Here is a 20,674-nt window from a genome sequence, read left to right as displayed (position 1 = left end):
AATTACGGGTGCGATTTTGGTCAAATCACACGATTTTAGGTGTAATATAGTCAAGTTCTCACCTAACTAGTTTATTGGCCATGAATATCATTGATAATTAACTTTTTATAATTATTAATTTTATTTTTTTTATAATTATTAATCCCAAAAAAATATAAGCCTAGGGTGAAAAACACATTTAATAAATTTTTTGGGATCAAATGTTATTAAATTTTAGTAAAAATTACAATGCCGGAAAAGATGTTTTCATCTTTTTAATAAATTTATTTTTTCAATTAACAAATTTTATTGTCAATCGTAACTTGACAATAGATGAGAAATTAATTTTCTATAATTTTTGGGTGGGAAAATGTAAATGCAAACCTTAAGTCTCGTTTTGTAAATTATCAAACCTAATGATTTTAGTGAGTCCATGTCTTCCATACCATGGCAAATTATTTTTATAGTAAAACAATTTTAAGCATGGTTCACATTTTAGTCTTTCAAACATATGCTTTTATTTTTATGATAAAATACCTTAGGATTTGATTAAATAATGTTTAGCATAGTAAACATCTCCATTATAACGGGGTGTTGGCCTCTTTTTATTTGACATTGAGTAAATAATATTTTCTCATCCAAAGTTTGGTTATTGTTTAAAAATACTTTTCTATTTTTAGTTGACATAAATAATATTTTTTTGCCTAAGCTTAACTATTGTTCAAAAATTAATAACGTAAAAATAAAATAATAATTTTATTATCTATTAATTTTAAAAATTAAAAAACAACAATTTTTCATTCAACCCAAACATTTTAAACATAACAATTTAGACTTAATAAACTTTGTTGCACTTTATTTAATTATTTGCAATATAACTGTCATTTTAAAATTATTAGAGGGCAAACTAATATTTCAAAAATTTTTCAAAGACCCTCAAACTTTTTTCAAATTTTTAGTAACCCCTTAATATTTTTAAAAATTATAGTGTACCTAATAATATACAATTATATAACAAAAGACATTCACATCTATGAGAAGAAAGGAGGAATGATGAAAGTGAAAAAAAAAAGAAATAAAAAGTTTCTTATATAAATTAGATATTTAAAAGGGTTATTTTTTATTTTTGTTAATTTGGTGTTATATAATCATTTTGAAAAAAGAATTAGTAGAGATAAAAATAGTAAATTTATTCCTTAATATTGTTGTTTCATTAATATATTTTAATTTTGGATGAAAAAAATATTATTTATAAATGATTTTGGTGTCGAAAAATGTTATTTATACTAATTAAAGGTAGAAAAGTGTTTTAAAACTAAATCTTTGGTGAAAAAATATAATTCATTTTAGCATTATTATGTGAAAAGAAAAGGAATAATACTATATGTATAATTTTTATATATAAATAATGATATATTATTATATAATTGAATAGTTTAAAATTAAAAATAAAATAATATTTAATTATATAATGATATATTATTTTTTATATATAAAAATTATACATATAATTTTATTAAAATTAAAAAAAATCATATCAACAATTTATTTTAAGGGTAATTTAGTAGTTTACTTAAACTTCATGGTCAATCAATTTCTTGCCTAAGCGGTGGCAAATGGTTTTAGCCGTTGTCACCTAGAAAAAATTCTATGAGGTCGAGTACAGTGTATTTAGGAGAAAAATTCACCTGCCTTTCGGCCCACCAAAATTCAATCGCGGCCGGATAATCATTCAGAAGGAGAAAATGGTGGAACCTTAGCATGAAATTATGGGAATAATGATGGTTTGTTTGTTTGTTTGTTTGACCCAATGAAGCGCAGTTGATTAGCAATCGAGCACGTGAACAACACGTGTGGTTAACGTTATGAAATAGAACGAGCCTAAATTTTGTAACAAACAACAATTTGACCCTGAGTTTTTTACCATAAGAAGCATAGGGATAAGAAAATATATTGTATTTTAGCAAATTATGTTGAAATGGATACCATAAATATTTTATTCTTTTAATAGGGATATTAAATTAGGTTAATTTTTTTTTTTTATATAATTAGGAAATCTAATCTAGTTTGTCAGACCAGTATACGTTAAAGCATAATTATTAAATCCACAGCCACTACTTGCAATAGATTCATTAGAGTTCGTCTTGTATAGTAGTTATTCAATCTCAAACTAATCGGTTTAAGTTTCTTTCACATGAATGTCTTTCTTTACTTATGTTATTCGAATTCTAACCTTTTACTATAACGTCTTTCATTTCTACCACTAAAACTAGTTTTTGAGGTCAGAAACTTAAATCTATTAATTTGGGACTGAATAGTTCCCATGCAAGGCTAACAATGTTAATGTAATGATTGTAAGTTCAATTACTATACCCCAACTTAGGTTATCCATTATATTGATTCAAAGGTTTATAAGTAGGTAGAGTGAGGGCTTCAAATTTTAGGAAAAAATTTATATGTTTTTAATCAAATAAATAATAATAATTTAATATATAAAAAAATTATGAAATTTCTTTGCATCAAGATCCGGAAGGTTTTTTCATTTTTTTAATGTATAATGAACATTTTAATTATCTGCTGGTGTTCATAAGTTAATGAATCAGCATGACAAGCAACTATTTTTAACTTTCATACAAATTATTGAATTAAAATATATCATTGATTAAAATTTTTATACAATTTATTGATTTTTTTTTTTTTGTTTTTAATAAGTTTAACATGTAATCTTAACCTACATGTTAAAAATGTGAAATAAATATTTTTTTTATAAATCAAATAAGCAAAATACTAGATTTAATTTTTAATCATTTTCTTTACTTTTGACAATTTTTTGTGGAACCATAAAATACTTGAGTTATTCATTTTCTTTATTTTCATTTTGAGAATATTGTTTATATCTTTAAGATTTATTGGAAAAAATTAACAATCATTTCCTAGGCAGACATTTTTGTTTTGATTGACTAATTGTTGACAGTAAAAATTAGCTTCTATTTATTCCTGAAATGCTAAAATTTGAAAGACAATTATATGTCAATATTAGAATAAAATACAAAAAAAATTACAAATTGTATTTATTTTAATTTTAATTTAGCATACCACATCATGGAGCGTGGGCTATCAATTCGCGATGTAACCCAGAAAGCCGAGACAAAAAATTGGAGCCGAGCCCATGTATATATATATTATTTAATATGATATAATATAGAAAAAAAATAATATTTATTATAAAATGTAACATAATTAATATAATATAGTAGACGTATCATACGATATGATATATATCTTATGATATGATATATATTATCGATATAGATTGATATATTTTTTAGAGAAAATGATGATGTAATAAAAGTATAAATGAAAAATTTTAAATTTTTAAAAATATTTATAATATTACTCAAAATGATAATGTATAAATTATATTTTTTGATTATTTAATTATTATTTAATTTTTTAAAAATTATATAATATAATATAATATTTAATATACGATATATAAAATTAGATTTTTAATATATAATATAATATATAATTCAACTATTATAATCACATATAGACCAGTGATGATATTAGTTCAATGGATGTTTTCGAATGTGTATCAATTTAGCAATTGGTATTGAAAATGACGGAAAATAATATCAATTGACTAAATTTTTATTTAATAAATACATATAAATAATAATATATATTTTTATTAAATAAAAAAATTAATATGAATAAGAAAGGAAGCCTGAGCTTAAAATTAAAGAGACATGCGGGTACATATTGTACTAATGCCAAAATGTTTTTCCCTTCCTGTCGTTATAAACAGTAATATAATGGCTCCAAGATGCAACCCAAATATGCTATGTGACTCTTCTTAGGTGGGTATAATTCTGTTTAATTCGTGTATTGAACACAATATTTTGAATTTTTAAACCCCTAATGTATTAAATGCATATTTTACAGATTTTCTGTATTAAACACATATTAAACAGTCTTTCTATTTGTTTTTCCTTTTTTCAAATTTAAAAAAAAAAAGAAAAGTTGTGACTGCACCGAGTGCGATGCAACTCCATAATGCTGGAGCCGAGTTCAAATTGAGCAAAAGCAACGACTCATTCCACATAAATTTCGAGAAGGGGACTTTGGAAATTCCACCGCTGAAACTACAGCTTGAAACTGAATCGTTGTTTCGAAATTTGATTGCTTTCGAGCAACGTCATTACTCCGATAATTACATAAACGATTATGTTTTTATCATTCATCATCTTGCCAACAGTCCCAAGGATATTGAGTTGCTTGTTGAGAAACAAATTATCGAAAATTGGCTGCCGGATAAAGAAGGAGCCTCAACTCTTTTGAATAACCTCTCAAATGGGACAACTTTGAATCCTGATAATTTTTATTTCTCAGATCTTTGTGAAGAAATGGAAAATTACCGTGCAAAAAGCTACAACAAGTGGAGGGCGATATTGATACAGAATTATTTCAGCACTCCATGGGCTACCCTTTCCCTGTTCGCCGCTGTTTTTCTGATTCTACTTACAGTCATTCAAGCAGTGACTTCTGTTCTCCAAGTGACGAATCAACAAAATGCCGGCTCTACCACCAAGGGTAGCTTAAACCCTTGAGTGGTAAAAGAGGAAATTTTATTAATAAGAGAATCCGAGTTTCAGTTTTCGTGAAGTTCTTCCATAAGAAAAATGCCAGACTCTTGGACTCATTATATTCCCTCTGTTTTCTTCGTTGTTTCGTTTGTTTGTTTGCTTTTTTTTTTTGGTTATTTTAACATGGCTTTGTTTATTTTTAATTTTACCTCGTGAGTTGTTTTAAAGCGTTTTAGTTTGTGTTTTTGTGGGTTTTTCCTCGTATTGCCTGATGTTCAATTAATTAATAATTATAGCTATTTCATTCACATTTATGATCGGATTTTTAATTTAAATAACCACAGAGATAGGGTTTTTATGCAAATAATAAAAACTTGGGCCCTCTAGAAATTAATTTCTTTAGTTAAATATTATTCTACAAGCATTCTTTGTTGGAAATTTGTCTAATTGTGAGCTAAAAATATTTTATTTTTATTTAATATAATTAGATAGGAATATGATTCCGGGTTTATTGTGATATTTAAAAAAACTCAATACACTTTTTATTTACTGGCCTCGATTTTTGTGTATATGGGGCCCGTGCATCATCCTGACTCCTGAGTCGTGTTTTCATCTTTTTTTTTTTTTTTTTTGCTGAAAATTGAATTTCTGATTTTTATATATACACAAGTTTAATTTTTGGACACTTCTATTATTTATTTGGAAATTTATATTGATTTTACGTAGGTAATTAATTAAACAAAATATTTTTGGAATTTAGTATAAGAATTCTAGTGATGGTATTCACTCTCCCTTTAAATTGATTAAACAATCTTTGACATATAATTTTTAGTAATTTTGCATTAAACTTTAGTGATTGTTGCTTGATAAATGCAATTGTATTTTTTTCGTAATCTTCGGAGCAAATTAAAAGTGGAACCTCATTTAGTTTTTCCCCTTTTTTATTTTTTGTGATCACATGTAAATATTTTTTTAAATGAATAAAATTATGTGTAATTTATTTATACAAATTAAAGTAGTAGGATTTGATTGGATAATATGAATTGTTACTACTTTCTTTCACTTCATAATCATTTAATCATATATTATCATATTAAATTGTATAAATATGTTATTAAGATTTATTTATACATATAATATTATTATAAATGAATTTTGGACAATTTTAACTCTTGAATTGATATAGACCGAGATGAGATAGTTGTGAAATTTTGTTTAAATGTAGTAATTGTTAAAACATTATCCAAACTATAGTAATTGTTTATACCCGATAATTTTTTAAGTAATTTATCTTTAAGATAATCTCTCAATTTTAGTAATAAAAAATTATCTAAACTAAACGCCATTTAAAAAATAATAATTGTTTATAACTAATAATCTTTTAAGTAATTTATCTTCAAGATAATTTTTCAATTTTAGTAATAAAACATTATCCAAACTAAACGCCCTTAAAACATTTGAACAAATTTTATTAAATATAGTAATTATTTATATCTAATAATCTTTTAAATAATTTATCTTCAAGGTAATCTTTCAATTTTAATAATAAAACATTATCTAAACTAAACGCCTCTTAAAATATAGAACTAATTAACACTACAAATGAGTCAAGTCACTCATAAATTACTTAGCTCCACTCAGTTATTAACAAGTCAAGTTTGAGTTCAAGCTCGAGTGACTCAAGTATTATACTTGGGTTGAACTCGATCTCATTGTTTTTCTACTTAGTGACCTCACAAGTTCATGGTTTGCTCAAGTATAATATAAGTAAACTTCAAAATTTATATATATTTGTATGGTAACTCTTTAACTTAAAATTCATATATACAACTCAATGTTGAACCTTGGATATAAGGGGTAATTAATAAATGAATAAGCAACATGATTTAATTATAATTTCACAAATCAAGTTTGAGTCAGTAGTTCTTATCTCAAGCTTAAGCTACAAACTCTATTAAGCTTGAGTTTGAACCTTGCATAAACTTAATCAACTTAAGCATAAACCAGTAACATTCAATTCAACTTAACATGATGCATGACCATTCATGACATTTGGAATGCCTAAAATCTATTGTTTTCAAAGGCTAATGATTACCAAACAATCTATAATACTTAAGTGTATAATTTAACAAGATTTTTCATAACAAAGCATGTCAAAACACATTATCAATCAACATATTATCTTATGAAACTTTAGGGGATAAATTTCAAGCCCTAGTTATGTTTCTAAACATTCATTATTCAACCAAATCATACTCATCATCCCACATATAAATATCTCAAAGAAAACTCATTCAATGTACTTGTAACCTGTTATAGGTGCTACATAAAGAGATACACGCACACATACACACATATACACACATATAGAAATATCACTATAATTTATATTTACACACACACATAGAGACTATCATCATAATTTAAATAAGCAAAACACCACTCAGTCAACAAGGAAACAATCATTATCACCATCATATAATACTTACACACATTTAACAACTTATCAGAAACCTTAGGTGAAGTTCCTACTTACCTCTTTGTAGAACTCGTCCTCTCTTTATATGATTTTCCCCTTCAAACCTTGTTGGAAATGTCACTTATAGATCGAATTTGCAAAGTTAAATTTCTTCTCTCAAGCACACCCTAAAGTTGTATCTTGATGCGTTTCTATATTTTGGTGTTATCCCCCAAAATCACAACAACATGCATAATTTAAACACAGTTTTCATAATCAAATGAATAAATGTTTAACTTACAAGTGAACAGTTGTTCATCGTGTTTAAAATTGCAAAGATGGCTTTTATCCTTTATGCTAATATGGAAGGCTACAATCGATTGTCCATGGGCCTATGAATGGTTGTTTATAGGTTGAAATTGAATTATTATTGAATTTCAACTTATTTAGTTCACAATCAATATTAGTCAATATTTAATATTATAAATGATTATTTTACCTCTAATCATACAAGTGGATGTGATAATAAAGTAGACAATAGTCATTCCAATAGGCAAAACTTCCATTCTAGTGAAGTAACCCAAGAGAGGCTAAGGATGCAATGAGCTATGTGCAAAAATTTAATATTTGTTTAAAGAATAAGTGGTATAAATGCACGAATAGTGACTATGGTGTAAAGTGAGAATATGAGAGCTAAATGTTGTGAGGTTTTGACTCGATTTGGTTTAAGTAAGCCATATGTGTGATTTATAGTAAGAGTTGTGAGTATGCATGTTATAAAATAATTCTCTAGATGAATACTCTACAAAGAAAATATGCATTCAAAGAGAACCACACTAGCTTACTTTACAAATCATGTAATTAAAAAAAATCATAACATACCGAATATAAAAGAAATCCAAACTTTTAATTAAGCATTTATTAAACTTTATAAACTTACGTTGCAAAATGTGTCAATACATAAACACTTAAATCATGTTATCATAAAAATAATAAATATATAAATACATTATGACATAAATAAATAAATAAATTAGACCAAATCAGATCTTTTTAATTTGTATATTTTTGCAAACAACTAAAGTTAATAGAACTCTTCTCTTGACCCATCCTATGATGATGAAATACACTAATCATATCCTTAACTTCTCATAAAAGCATGGTTATTCTTTTTTATCACAAACACTTTACTGTGCTTACTTTGTTTTTTCAACCAGACTAGGCTGTAAAATAGGTAGACACCCTAACCACATGTGGTAATTTTGTCCTACATGAAACTAATGACTTTGTGGGTATAAAACCCAAAACAATTGGTTATATTTAAACAGACCCTAATTTGTGATTATCTTAATTGATATCCCATAAAATTATACTTATATTAATAACAAAAATTACAATTTCACATTCTAAATCCAAATTAAAAATAAAAAAAATCACATTATACATTACAAATGGAAGTTAATAAGCACACTACACATTTGGAAATCTAAATAAATAAATTAGTTAAAATTTTAGTGTGTTGTGTAAGTAATTTTTAATTTTTCTAGAAGAGATATTTTTGTTACTTCGTTACAAATTCAAAAGCTAACTAGCACTTCAAGATCTTGGCTACTCTCCCAAAAACCCATTCAAAGATAATTGCCTATTTCGGTGCTAGCGAAATGGTAAATTATTTAATTATCCGGGGAAATAAAAGCTACGTGTGGCCCATGCATGCTTTGTCAATAGATTGCTTAAGACAAAGGTTAAGAATTCGTAGGCATTTCCGTGATCATCATGTGTAACGTGACACATTATAATAATTTTTTAGTTAGGCATAAACTAAGGGTTATTTTGTGCTTTATGCGATGAACGCAGAACTTAGAAGGCCAAGTGACTATGTGCCACCCAAGGTCTGGTGCAAACTCACTTCTCACCTGTTAACTATCGAAGATTCAAATACACACATATCTGTTAAATTTTACTATTATTATTAGGGATAAAATTGTTATTTAACAAAAATATTTGAAAAATTAAAAATTTATTACATTTTCACCCTTCAAATTTAAAAACTAACATTCCCCCACCCAAATTCATCTTCGTTGAAAGATGATGACTGAAAATGAAGTGTGATTGAAAGAGAAGTCAAGAGAGAGGCAAAATGTCGTCATCGCCGTCTTCAATCTCTTGTAATGGTGGTTGGAAAACCTTTAGAAGGAAATGTTGATTTTTCAAACCTTGAGTGAGAAAATTTTGTTAATTTTTAAATTTAGAGAAAAAAATATGATAAATTTTTAATTTTTAAATGTTTTAATAAATAACAATTTTACCCCTAATAATAATAGTGAAATTTAATAATTGGATAAATTTTTAGATTTTTTAATAATTAACAGATAAGAAATTGAGTTTACACCAAATTTTGGGTGAGAAATAGTCATTTGACCAGCTTAGAAATATATATCATATGCATCTTTTCTTTTTCTTTTTCTTTTCAATGCTTCAAAATCAATGCTGAAGCTTTTTTTGGTGCTATATATATATATATATATATATATATATATATATATATATATATATTACTAGATCGAGCTAACTGAATATCCATGGAAATGTTTTATTTATTTTATTTTTTTATCCTTTTCTTTTAATAAACAAATAAACTTATAACTCATTATGTGGGGGAATACTTCAGCTTTTGTCTTGGACAGATAAAATTAATGGCTGCCAAGGTGTTAAACATCTCGAGTTAATAAAACAAAAGAATTTATACTTTTTTAGTACTACCTGTAGAGGAAAGGGTAGACCTGGCCACGGGCCGGTTTGGCCCGTGAACCGGACCAAAACCGGCCTAGATAAACCCAGAACCGGAACCAACAGACCCGGAACCGGACTGAACCGGAACCGAAACTGTGGCTCTACGGTTCGGTTCCGGTTCACATAAATTGAAACCATAGAACCGCCGGTTCACACCGGTTTATGAACCGGCGGTTTACTGTGCTGAACCGAAAAAAATTTGAAATTTTTTTGATTTTTTTTGAATTTTATTTGAAAAGGCAACGGTTCTCTGCGCAGTGAACCGTTGCCTTTTGAAGGAAAATTTGCAGGGGACCGTTGATCCCCTGCAATTTTTGGAATTTCAATTCACCCCCCCTATTTCTAATTTTTTTCAAAAAAGTTTTTTCTATATATACCCCTTTAAATTCTATTCTCTCAAATCTCAATCTCTCTACTCTCTCACTCAATCCTTCAAACTCTCATTCTCATTCTTTAAACTCTTAATATTCTCTCAATCTTTCAATTCAATTAAATTTTTTTAAATTTAATTAAATTCTTTTTTAATTTTTTATTAATTTCAATTTCAATTTTTTTTATACAATTCATAATTAATTATAGAATTTATACAAGAAGCTATTTCTTTAATGAAAACAAAATGGTTAAATTACTATAAAATAATTCCAGAACTTTTTCTTGTTGCATATTTTTTTGATCCTAGATTTAAATTAGATGGTGTCACAGATTATTTGACATTATATTATGAATGTTTGCAATTAGATGAAGTTAATATTTCATTAACTATAACTAATATTATGAATTTAATTAAAGAAATTTATGCTGAATATGCATTAATTTATGGTGGTTCTTCTTCCTCTCTACCACCTATTGCCCCATCATCAACCCAAAATATGAGTTATGGTGATCGTATTATGATGCAAAGGGGCAAAAAACCAAGAGGAACATTAAGCTCCACCTCGAAGCTTGATATTTATTTAACTACTATTTTTGAGTTTGGTGACAGCAATATAGGTAAAGACTTTCCAGTTTTAGAATGGTGGAGTCGACACGCATCAACTTTTCCAATATTGACAACTATTGCTAAACAAGTTATAGCAGCACCGGTAGCAACTGTCGCAATAGAACAAGCTTTTAGTCAAGGGAGTAATATATTGGATGAGAGACGATCAAGTTTGGCTCCCGAATCTATTGAAGCTCAAGTATGCGTGGACGATTAGACAAGAGCCGAATTACAACAACAAGAAATGAAAGTGGACTTCAATGAAGAATCGCTTGATTTAACTACGGATAGTTCGATGACGATAGGAAATAATACTCAAGATAGTGGAGGTGAATGATAAGGTAAGGGGGTACTGTCAGCTATTAGATATGCAAAGGTAAGAGAACTACGTAGGTTTTGATTCTTCTAAACCCCAAGAAGATACGTAGGAAGCTTAATTGAAAAATTAAGTCCAAGCCTTTCTTTTAAATTTCAATTATTGTAATTAATAATTTAAAAATTAAATCAAGATCATGTATTAGAATTGACGGTTCAATATCGGTTTCGAATCGAAACCGTCGGTTCCGAACCGGGGCCGTGAACCGGAACCGGCGGTTCCGAACCGTGGACGAACCGTCCTGTTACGGTTTCGGTTCAGGGTTCTTATATTTTCGAACTGTGAACCGACGGTTTCGAACCGAAACCGCTGGTTCATGAACCGTGGCCAGGTCTAGGAATGGGAAGTTCTATTTAAGGGTCAAAATTAGTTTACTAGTTCATAATATCCTAATTCCTAAGAAAAAAAAAATACTTATTAGTTTACTAGTTCATAATATCCTAATTCCATCAAATCAATAAATTTGAAATATGTAAATTTTGTTATCAATATAGGTATAAACACCCTATTGGTTTTAAAATGCATATTATATCCTATAAAATTATAAATATATTAATAACAAAAATTACAGATTCCACATTATAAATCCAAATTAAAAATTAAAAAAAAAAATCACATTATACATTACAAATAGAAGTTAATAGGCACATTACATATTTGGAAATCTAAATAAATAAATTAGTTTATATTTTAGTGTGTTGTGTAAGTAATTAGTTTAAATTTGTTAGTTCATTACAAATTTAAAAGCTGACTAGCACTTCAAGATTTTGTTGACTCTCCCATTAACCCATTCAATCATAATTGCCAATGTCGGTGCTAGAGAAATGGTCAAATATTTAAATATCCGGGGAAATAAAAGCTATGGCCCCATGCTTGCGCTATCAATAGCTTGATTAAGACAAAGTTTAAGATTTTATAGGATTTTCTGGGGCCATCATATGCAACGTAACTTATACTCAAATTTTTGGTTAAGCGTAAACTAAGGGCTGCTTTGTGCTTTACAAGACGAAAACAAAGCTTAGAAACGTGTATCATATTGCATTTTTTCTTTTTCTTTTTTCATGCTTCGACAGTAATGCTGAAGCATTTTTTGGTGTATCATATTTGCTTGCAAGGAGGTTTATGTATACAAACAGAAATTCTACAGTGTATACACCGCTAGTTTTCAATAAATTATTTATATTTTGGTATTGTTGATGATCTTGTATATTACTAAATCAAACAAATTGAATATTCATGGAAAATGTTTTTTTGTTTATTTTTATATCGTTTTCTTTTAATAAACAAATATATTTCTCATAAACAATTTAAAAAATCTGTCATTGAATGGGGAATACTTTAGCTTTTGACTTGGACCAATGAAATTAATGGCTTCCAAGGTATTAAATTTGGGGCAAAATTAAAGCGTCGCTTAATATTATAGAGAAACAAAACAAAAAAATTTATACTTTTGTACCACCTGTAGAGGAAAGGAAAGTTCTATTTAAGGGTCAAAATTAGTTTACTAGTTCATAATGTCCTAAGCCTAAGGAAAAAATACTTGTTGTAAGAGATCTGAAGCGGTTGGCCATCGAAACACTATGAGTATGTAATTATTTTATTTTGCATTTTTTTTTCATTTTTTTTATTTACTTGAAAATACACACTAAATTTCCCCGAGTCTAGGTAAAGATCAGGAAGCTTTGATAGATATCCCAGATGGTACCCACATGTAAGTATGCGTTCTCATTCTCATCTCATTTGTCAACAAATTTTTACATTTTTACGATATAAATTTAATTAAGTTTGCTATAAATTATGCTACCTTGCTAGCTAGAGAAGGGGTTTAGAGCTTAAATATATAGTATAACTAGGTTGCCATTTGATTACATTTATGTTATCATTTTTTTAATGTTTTATTTGATTTACGCATGCACAGTAGTAAACTTATCCTGAAAATAATGTAAAAAATGCTTCAAATAATGTATCATATATAGTAGAGAAATTATGTATTCACAAAAGATTCATATTAGCACGAATCCAAATTAACGTTAAAATATCGTTGATATAGATATCAGCTAGCGTTTAATATAGTTATTTTTTCCCTCATTTATCTTCAATATAATATTCACCGAGTTAATTGTTTACCATGTTGGAATTAATTGGTAGGGAAGAACAATCAAAACCTTCAAGGATGCCGTGGACACATTTGGAAGAGAAGCTAAATGAAATGCCAAAATTGACCTCATCCTCAAATTGTTGCATCTACAGAGCATCGAAGCGTCTGCGCCAACAAAATGAAAAAGTTTATACACCTCAAATAGTCTCCATTGGCCCTCTTCACCATGGGGAACCACACTTGGAATTCCTGGAAGAAGAAAAACGAAGATACCTGCAAGAGTTTCTTGAGCGAACCCGTTTAAGGGTCGAAGAGCTTTATTATTTGATAAGGACAAAGGAAGACACATTACGTAGTTGTTATGCTGAAAAAATCAAATTTGATAGCAATGCATTTGTGGAAATTATTCTGGTGGACGTCGTCTTCATTGTTGAACTCTTCTTGAGATATAGTTTAAGTTATCTGCGAATGAGAGAAGACCGTATATTTGGACAGCCATATTTGATTCAAGATATATGGTACGACATGTGGTTGCTTGAGAATCAAATTCCATTTTTCATTCTTGAGGAAATTTTTAACCTAGAAAAAGTGCAAGCCTTTGTCCCAGACAGACTTCGGTTCATAGAGCTTACATACGAATATTTCAAGAGTTTACAGGCAGTAAATGGCAAATTAGGGAAATTTAAGGACCCAAAAAAAGCGGAACAAGTTAAACATTTCACTGATTTCTTAAGAATTTGCCATCTACCATCTGAAGAGCAAAAGGAAAACCGACGCGAAGAGAGAATGCAGAGGTTATTGTCTAGTATCATAAAGCCCAAAACGATGAAAAGAAAAGTTGCGACTGCACCGAGTGTGATGCAACTCCATAATGCTGGAGTCGAGTTCAAATTGAGCAAAAGCAACGACTCATTCCAGATAAATTTTGAGAAGGGGACTTTGGAAATCCCACCACTGAAACTACAGCTTGAAACTGAATCGTTGTTTCGAAATTTGATTGCTTTCGAGCAACGTCATTACTCCGAAACTTACATAAACGACTATGCTTATATCATTCATCGTCTTGCCGACACTCCCAAAGATATTGAGTTACTTGTTGAGAAGGATATTATTGAAAACTGTCTGCCGGATAAAGGAGCATCAACTGTTTTGAATAACCTCTCAAGTGGAACAAGTTTAAATCCCGATAATTTTTATTTTTCAATTCTTTGTGAAGAAATGGAAAATTACCGAGGAAAAAGCTACAACAACTGGAGGGCAATATTGGCACAGAATTATTTTAGCACTCCATGGACTACACTTTCCGTAGTTGCTGCTGCTTTTGTGATTCTACTTACAGTCATTCAAGCAGTGTTTTCTGTTCTCCAAGTGACGAATCACCAAAATAACTGCTCTTAGATTCATTATATCCCCTCTGTTTTTTTCTCATACTTTGAACTTTTTTTGTGTTGTTATAACAAGGGTTTGTTCGTTTTTGATTTTACCTCTTGAGTTGTTTCAAAGCGTTTTAGTTTGTGGGTTTTTCCTTGTATTGCCAGATGTTCAAGTAATTAATAATTATAGCTAATTCATTTACATTTATCAAAGGATTTTCGATAGTTATATATTCTCGATAGCTAATTCCTTGTATTGCCAAATGAATTTTCGATAGTTATATATTCTCAAATTTAATTTTTGGACACTTTTATTATTTATTTGGAAATTTATATTGATTTTACGTAAGTAATTAATTAAATAAAATATTTTAGAAAAAAATTACTGAAATTATTATTTAGTGATGGTATTTACTCTCCCGTTACATTGATTAAATAATCTTTGGCATATAATTCTTTGTAATTTTGTATTAAACTTTAGCAATTATTGTTTTATATAAATTAATAGGCTTTTTCTGATTTTTAAAAATTTTAATATTCACTCATCACTTATTAAAATTTATAAAATCTATTAATATTCATAATATAATTTATTTAATTAATAATGTTAAAAGGATAAAATTTACCCCATTTCTCCTTCTACATCAATCATCACAAAGAGTTAAATCTAACAAACTGAACGATTCACTTGTAAGTTTAGACTGAATATACCAACGGTAACCCGCATTATTTTTAAAAAATAAAAAATTTTATTTCTTAATTACCTAAAAGTTTAGAAAATATAAAAATTGAAACTAAAAAGATTTAATACGGATACCCGTGGGTATATCTGTACCCACAAAGTTGGGTGTGAATTTATTTTTATGTCGGTATAAGCCAATCTATTTTTATCCGTATCCGTTTTACTAACATCGTTTTAACCGGATCCGACCCCCCACTTGCTACTTCTGCAGAGAACATTTCCGGTAACAGAATTCACGTCTTTCCCATCAATCCCGCTCTTTGTTTTCTCCAATTTATTTGTCTCAGTCAGCCAAGCTCTGACGGTTGTTTTTGGAAAAGCCAAGAGACAACTCAGGCCTTTCTACGCTTTCTCTTTGTGGCTGGAGAAGAGGATGCTTCATATTCTCGTTCTCGTCTATTCTTCTTGTCTTCGTAGAATTACTAGCGTGCTTGGGCGAATCCTATTCTGAATCTTCCATTCGCAGCCATTCACAGCCAATTCAATGAGCACAAGGACAGACTAAAAGAAAGAAATTGGGTCGTCTCCATTCATAAACGTTTCAATTATTTATCTATAAATTTCTATGAAACTTTTCTTTATTTATCTACAAACAAAGGAGGTTCGCCAACATCCTTACAGAATTATTCAGTTTTAGGATTTACTTTTTGTTTCGGACTTCATTGAATCTTGCTGGAGCTTGTTTGCTGTGTTTAATCAGTTGATTTTTGGAGTTGATTTGAGGATTTGTTTGTGATTGTGATTGGGTGTTGGAATTGGAGTTCTGTAGTTGGAGTGTAGTGTTTCTGTGCACACCAGGTGTTTGTGGAAAATCCAAACGGTCTCCAATTGGGTTGATTTTTGTGTAGAGGGATATGAATGACAAATTTTTTAAATTTTATCCCTATTATAAAAAATTATATTAATTTTAAATGTTGTTTAATTTTGTTCTTTCTGGTGCTCTAATTTTTAAATAACATGTTTTAATTAAAATTATATTAATTTATGAAGTCATTTTTGTTAAGGGTAAATTAGTAATTTATAATTAAACTAACAAAATTAGACAGGTGAGTATTTGAATTTTCTAAACTTAAGGGTGAGAGTTTGGTCATGGAATAAACTTTGGGTGAGACAAGTCTTTTGGCCTTTTATAAATGCAAGTAATTTATTTATTCATCTCTGAAGCAAATTAAAAAAGCACATATTAATTAAAATAGGCAGTCGCTTTCCCGCTTAAACGTTTTTCTGCAGCAATTCATACGTTTTACCTTTTTAAGCAAATTAAAATTTTCATTCCAAAAATACCCTCATTTAATTTCTCAACGTTTACCGTAGTATTTCACCGATTAATTACTTAAGTTTAACTATACGCATTAAAATTAATTTATCTATAATGAATAAAATCTATAGATTGAAAAACAGATATACTACAGATTAAATAAAATCTATAGATTGAAAATGTTAATCTATGAATAAAATTGAAAAACACATTGAAAATCTATAGATTGAATAAAATTTATGAATAAAATCTACAAATTTTATAAATTTTATTTTATAAAATATATAAATATTTAAAATAATTAAATTTAAAATTAATTGATATATATGAAAAATAATGGATATATTGAAAACGGTACGTTTTTCTCAAAATGGTGCGTTTTCTCAAAAGGGGTGCAAGAAAGTGTTAAGGGGTGCGGGAAGGGAATGAAAATATAAACAAGTGTGTGAAAATGTAAAGGGGTGCGTGAAAATACAACGGGTGCATGAAAATACAAAACAAGTACGTAAAAATATAAACAGGTGCGTGAAAATGTGAAAAGGTGCGTAAAAATATAAATGGATGCGTGAAAATGTGAAAGGGTGCGTAAAAATATAAATGGATGCGTGAAAATGTGAAGGGGTGCAGAAATTGACTAAAAGATACGGGTGCGTGAAAGGATGCAAGAATTGGTGCAGATAGGTGAAAGGGTGCGAGAATTTACTAAAGGGTGCGAGAATTTATTAAAAGGTGCGTGAAATTGCACCCCTTTATATAATATAAAGGGGTGCGGGACCCTCCACGCACCCCTTTATATATAAAGGGGTGCAGTGTGTATATATATATATATATATATATATTATTAATATAATATATATTTTTTATATTTCATGCACCTGCACCCATTCCCGCACCTCTTCACACACCCGCACCCTTTCAGAAATTGTCGCACCCTTGATATATATATATATATATATATATATATATATATATATATATATATATATATATATATATATATATATATATATATATATATATATATAGCACCATTTTATATATAAAGGGGTGCGTGGAATTGACTAAAAGGGTGCGCCAATTGACTAAAGGGTACAGGTGTGTGAAGAAGTGCGGAAATGGATGCAGGTGCATGGAATATAAAAAAATATATATTATATTAATAATATATATATATATATATATATACTGCACCCCTTTATATATAAAGGGGTGCGTGGAGGGGTGCAATTTCCTGCACCCCTTGATATAATATAAAGGGGTGCAATTTCACACACCCTTTAGTAAATTCTCGCACCCTTTAGTAAATTCCCGCACCTTTTCACACACCTGCACCAATTCTCGCATCCTTTCACGCACCCGTACCCTTTAATCAATTCCCACACCTCTTCACATTTTCACGCACCCGTTTATATTTTTACGCACCCCTTCACATTTTCACGCACCCGTTTGCCCGTTTATATTTTTACACACTTGTTTTGTATTTTCATGCACCCGTTTATATTTTTACGCACCCCTTTACATTTTCACATACTCGTTTGTATTTTCATTCCCTTCCTGCACCCCTTAACACTTTCCTGCACCCCTTTTGAGAAAACGCACCGTTTTGAGAAAAACGTACCGTTTTTGATATATCCATTATTTTTTATATATATCAATCAATTTTAAATTTAATTATTTTATAAATTTATAGATTTTATAAAATAAATTTTATAAAATTTGTAGATTTTATTCATAAATTTTATTCAATCTATAGATTTTCAATGTGTTTTTCAATTTTATTCATAGATTAACATTTTCAATATGTAGTATATCTGTTTTTCAATCTATAAATTTTATTCATTACAGATAAATTAATCTTAATGCATATAGTTAAACGTAAGTAATTAATCGGTGAAATACTATGGTAAATGTTGAGAAATTAAATGAGGGTATTTTTGGAATGAAAAATTCAATTTGCTTAAAAAAGTAAAATGTATGAATTGCTGCCGAAAAACGTTTAAGCGGAAAGCGACTGCCTATTTTAATTAATATCCCAAATATTTCACTTCTCTTAACCAATCTAAAAAATCTATTTTACAAAATAATAGAGACAAAGAGCGAGTCGTTAGTTCGATAAGTAAAAATAAATATAATATATAATGTTTTTATGAACGTCCTATCAAAAAAAATTTTTACTTTCAAAAATTTAGTAATCAAGAAAAGCAATAATAAAACTTTTTATATTCCCCAATCATAATGCAAATAAAAACATTTCCATATTCATGGATTATAAGAAAAATAGTGCAAATAATTTCATATTTATTATCACGAGGAAAAACTATCATAAACATTTCATATTTATCAATCATAATGACAAAACAAAATTCTTCATTTTCCATAGAAATAATCTTAAAAGAATTCATATATATTATTTGTAAAATATAAAATTTATACGCTCACAAATAGAAAACATAAAATTTGTACTTAGTCTTTGTCGTGTAGTATCACATGTATCCCTGTTAACCTAATCGTATTTATCTTAAGTCTGCAAATTTTTCATCATTCATATTCATATTCTTATAAGTTCACAAACCATTCATCATATTCATATTTGTATTAATATTCATAACAAGTTTGTCGACCCTTTATCGTATTCATATTTGTATAGATCCGTATACCTTTTCATTATTCATATTCATAATTGGTTTGTAGACCTTTTATCATTCAATATATGTTTCTGGATGTTTTATGATTCTGTCATATATATTGATTTATAAATCCGTCAATTTCTCATCTTTCTATGGACATTCACCAAAAAAAATTTTATAAAAACTTTCTTATATGTCTGTTTCAATTTTTCCAAATTTTGTGAATTTATGATGAGTGACTAATTTATTAAAAACAATGTAATTACAAATGTCTAAGGAAGAGTTCATATATGTACAGTAGGTTTTGATGGAATGTATTATGATTTAACACTAAGATTTAAAGACTATTAGATGATACTTATAAAATTAAGATTTATTAGTATTAAGTTTGATATAATTTAAATAAGGAGACAATTATCATCACCATCATACTTACACACGCTCTCTTAACAACTTATCAGAAAGCCTAAGCAAAATTCCTACTTACCTCTTTGTTTTAGTCATTTCATTGATTGTTCAGTCATGTTTTATCATTATTTCAAAACTTGAGCCTAAGATGGAAGAAACAAATTGCTAAAAAGCTCCATGGAGAGAAGAACACAAAATTATGAATGTTGGTAATGTTATGTTCATAAATTTAGGTGATTTGGAGGATAACATGATGACTAATTTTAAGGTTTATTTAAATTTAAGGACAATTTTTTTTTTTTCTAGCAAGAGAGAATGATGCAACAAATTTGGAACCAGTGTCCTAGTTGTGACGGGAAACCAAAATGGATTGTTCCATAGATTGTTCAAAAACATCTTTAGTCATTTCAAAAGCATCCAAACTTAGAATAAACATTCATTTAAACGAACGACCATTCTATCAAATCAATAAATTTGAATTGTGTAATTTTTGTTATTAATATACATATAAACACCCTCTTTGGTTTTGAAATGCATATTAGATCTATAAAATTAGAGAAATGTTATGTATATACACTTTTGATACATAACTATATCATCATGTGATTAAATGTTATTTTATTATTAATTCAAAATCATTTAATCACGTCATGACATATTTATGTGTACATATTTGTGTATAAAAAATATATACATATAATTTTATTCATAAAATTTTACGTATATTAAGAACAAAAATTACAAATTTCAGATTATAAATCCAAATTAAAAATTAAAATAATCACATTATACATTACAAATAGAAGTTAATAGTCACATTACACATTTGGAAATCTAAATAAATAAATTAGTAAGAATTTATTGGGTTGTGTAAGTAATTTTTAATTTTTCTTAAAAGAGGTATTTTTGTTTGTTTTATTACAAATTTAACAGCTAATTAGCACTTCAAGATCTTGGCTACTCTCCCATAAACCCATTCAATCATAATTGCTTA

General features: G+C 28.2%; 2 protein-coding genes across 2 annotated transcripts; both read left to right on the top strand.

Moving 5' to 3' along the window:
- Positions 1-4,025: 4,025 nt before the first annotated feature.
- LOC123222587 (UPF0481 protein At3g47200-like) lies at positions 4,026-4,592 on the top strand. Its single transcript, XM_044645467.1, has one exon. It carries the CDS (start codon positions 4,026-4,028, stop codon positions 4,590-4,592), a length of 567 nt encoding a protein of 188 aa, XP_044501402.1.
- An 8,710-nt stretch (positions 4,593-13,302) lies between these two features.
- Positions 13,303-14,670, top strand: LOC123222509 (UPF0481 protein At3g47200-like). Its single transcript, XM_044645367.1, has one exon. It carries the CDS (start codon positions 13,303-13,305, stop codon positions 14,668-14,670), a length of 1,368 nt encoding a protein of 455 aa, XP_044501302.1.
- Positions 14,671-20,674: the final 6,004 nt, after the last annotated feature.

The sequence above is a fragment of the Mangifera indica genome, chromosome 1 (genome assembly GCF_011075055.1).
Source record: "Mangifera indica cultivar Alphonso chromosome 1, CATAS_Mindica_2.1, whole genome shotgun sequence".
NCBI classification, from domain to species: domain Eukaryota; kingdom Viridiplantae; phylum Streptophyta; class Magnoliopsida; order Sapindales; family Anacardiaceae; genus Mangifera; species Mangifera indica.
Note: the sequence above shows the minus strand (reverse complement) of the source record. Positions and strands in the feature narration are given on the sequence as shown.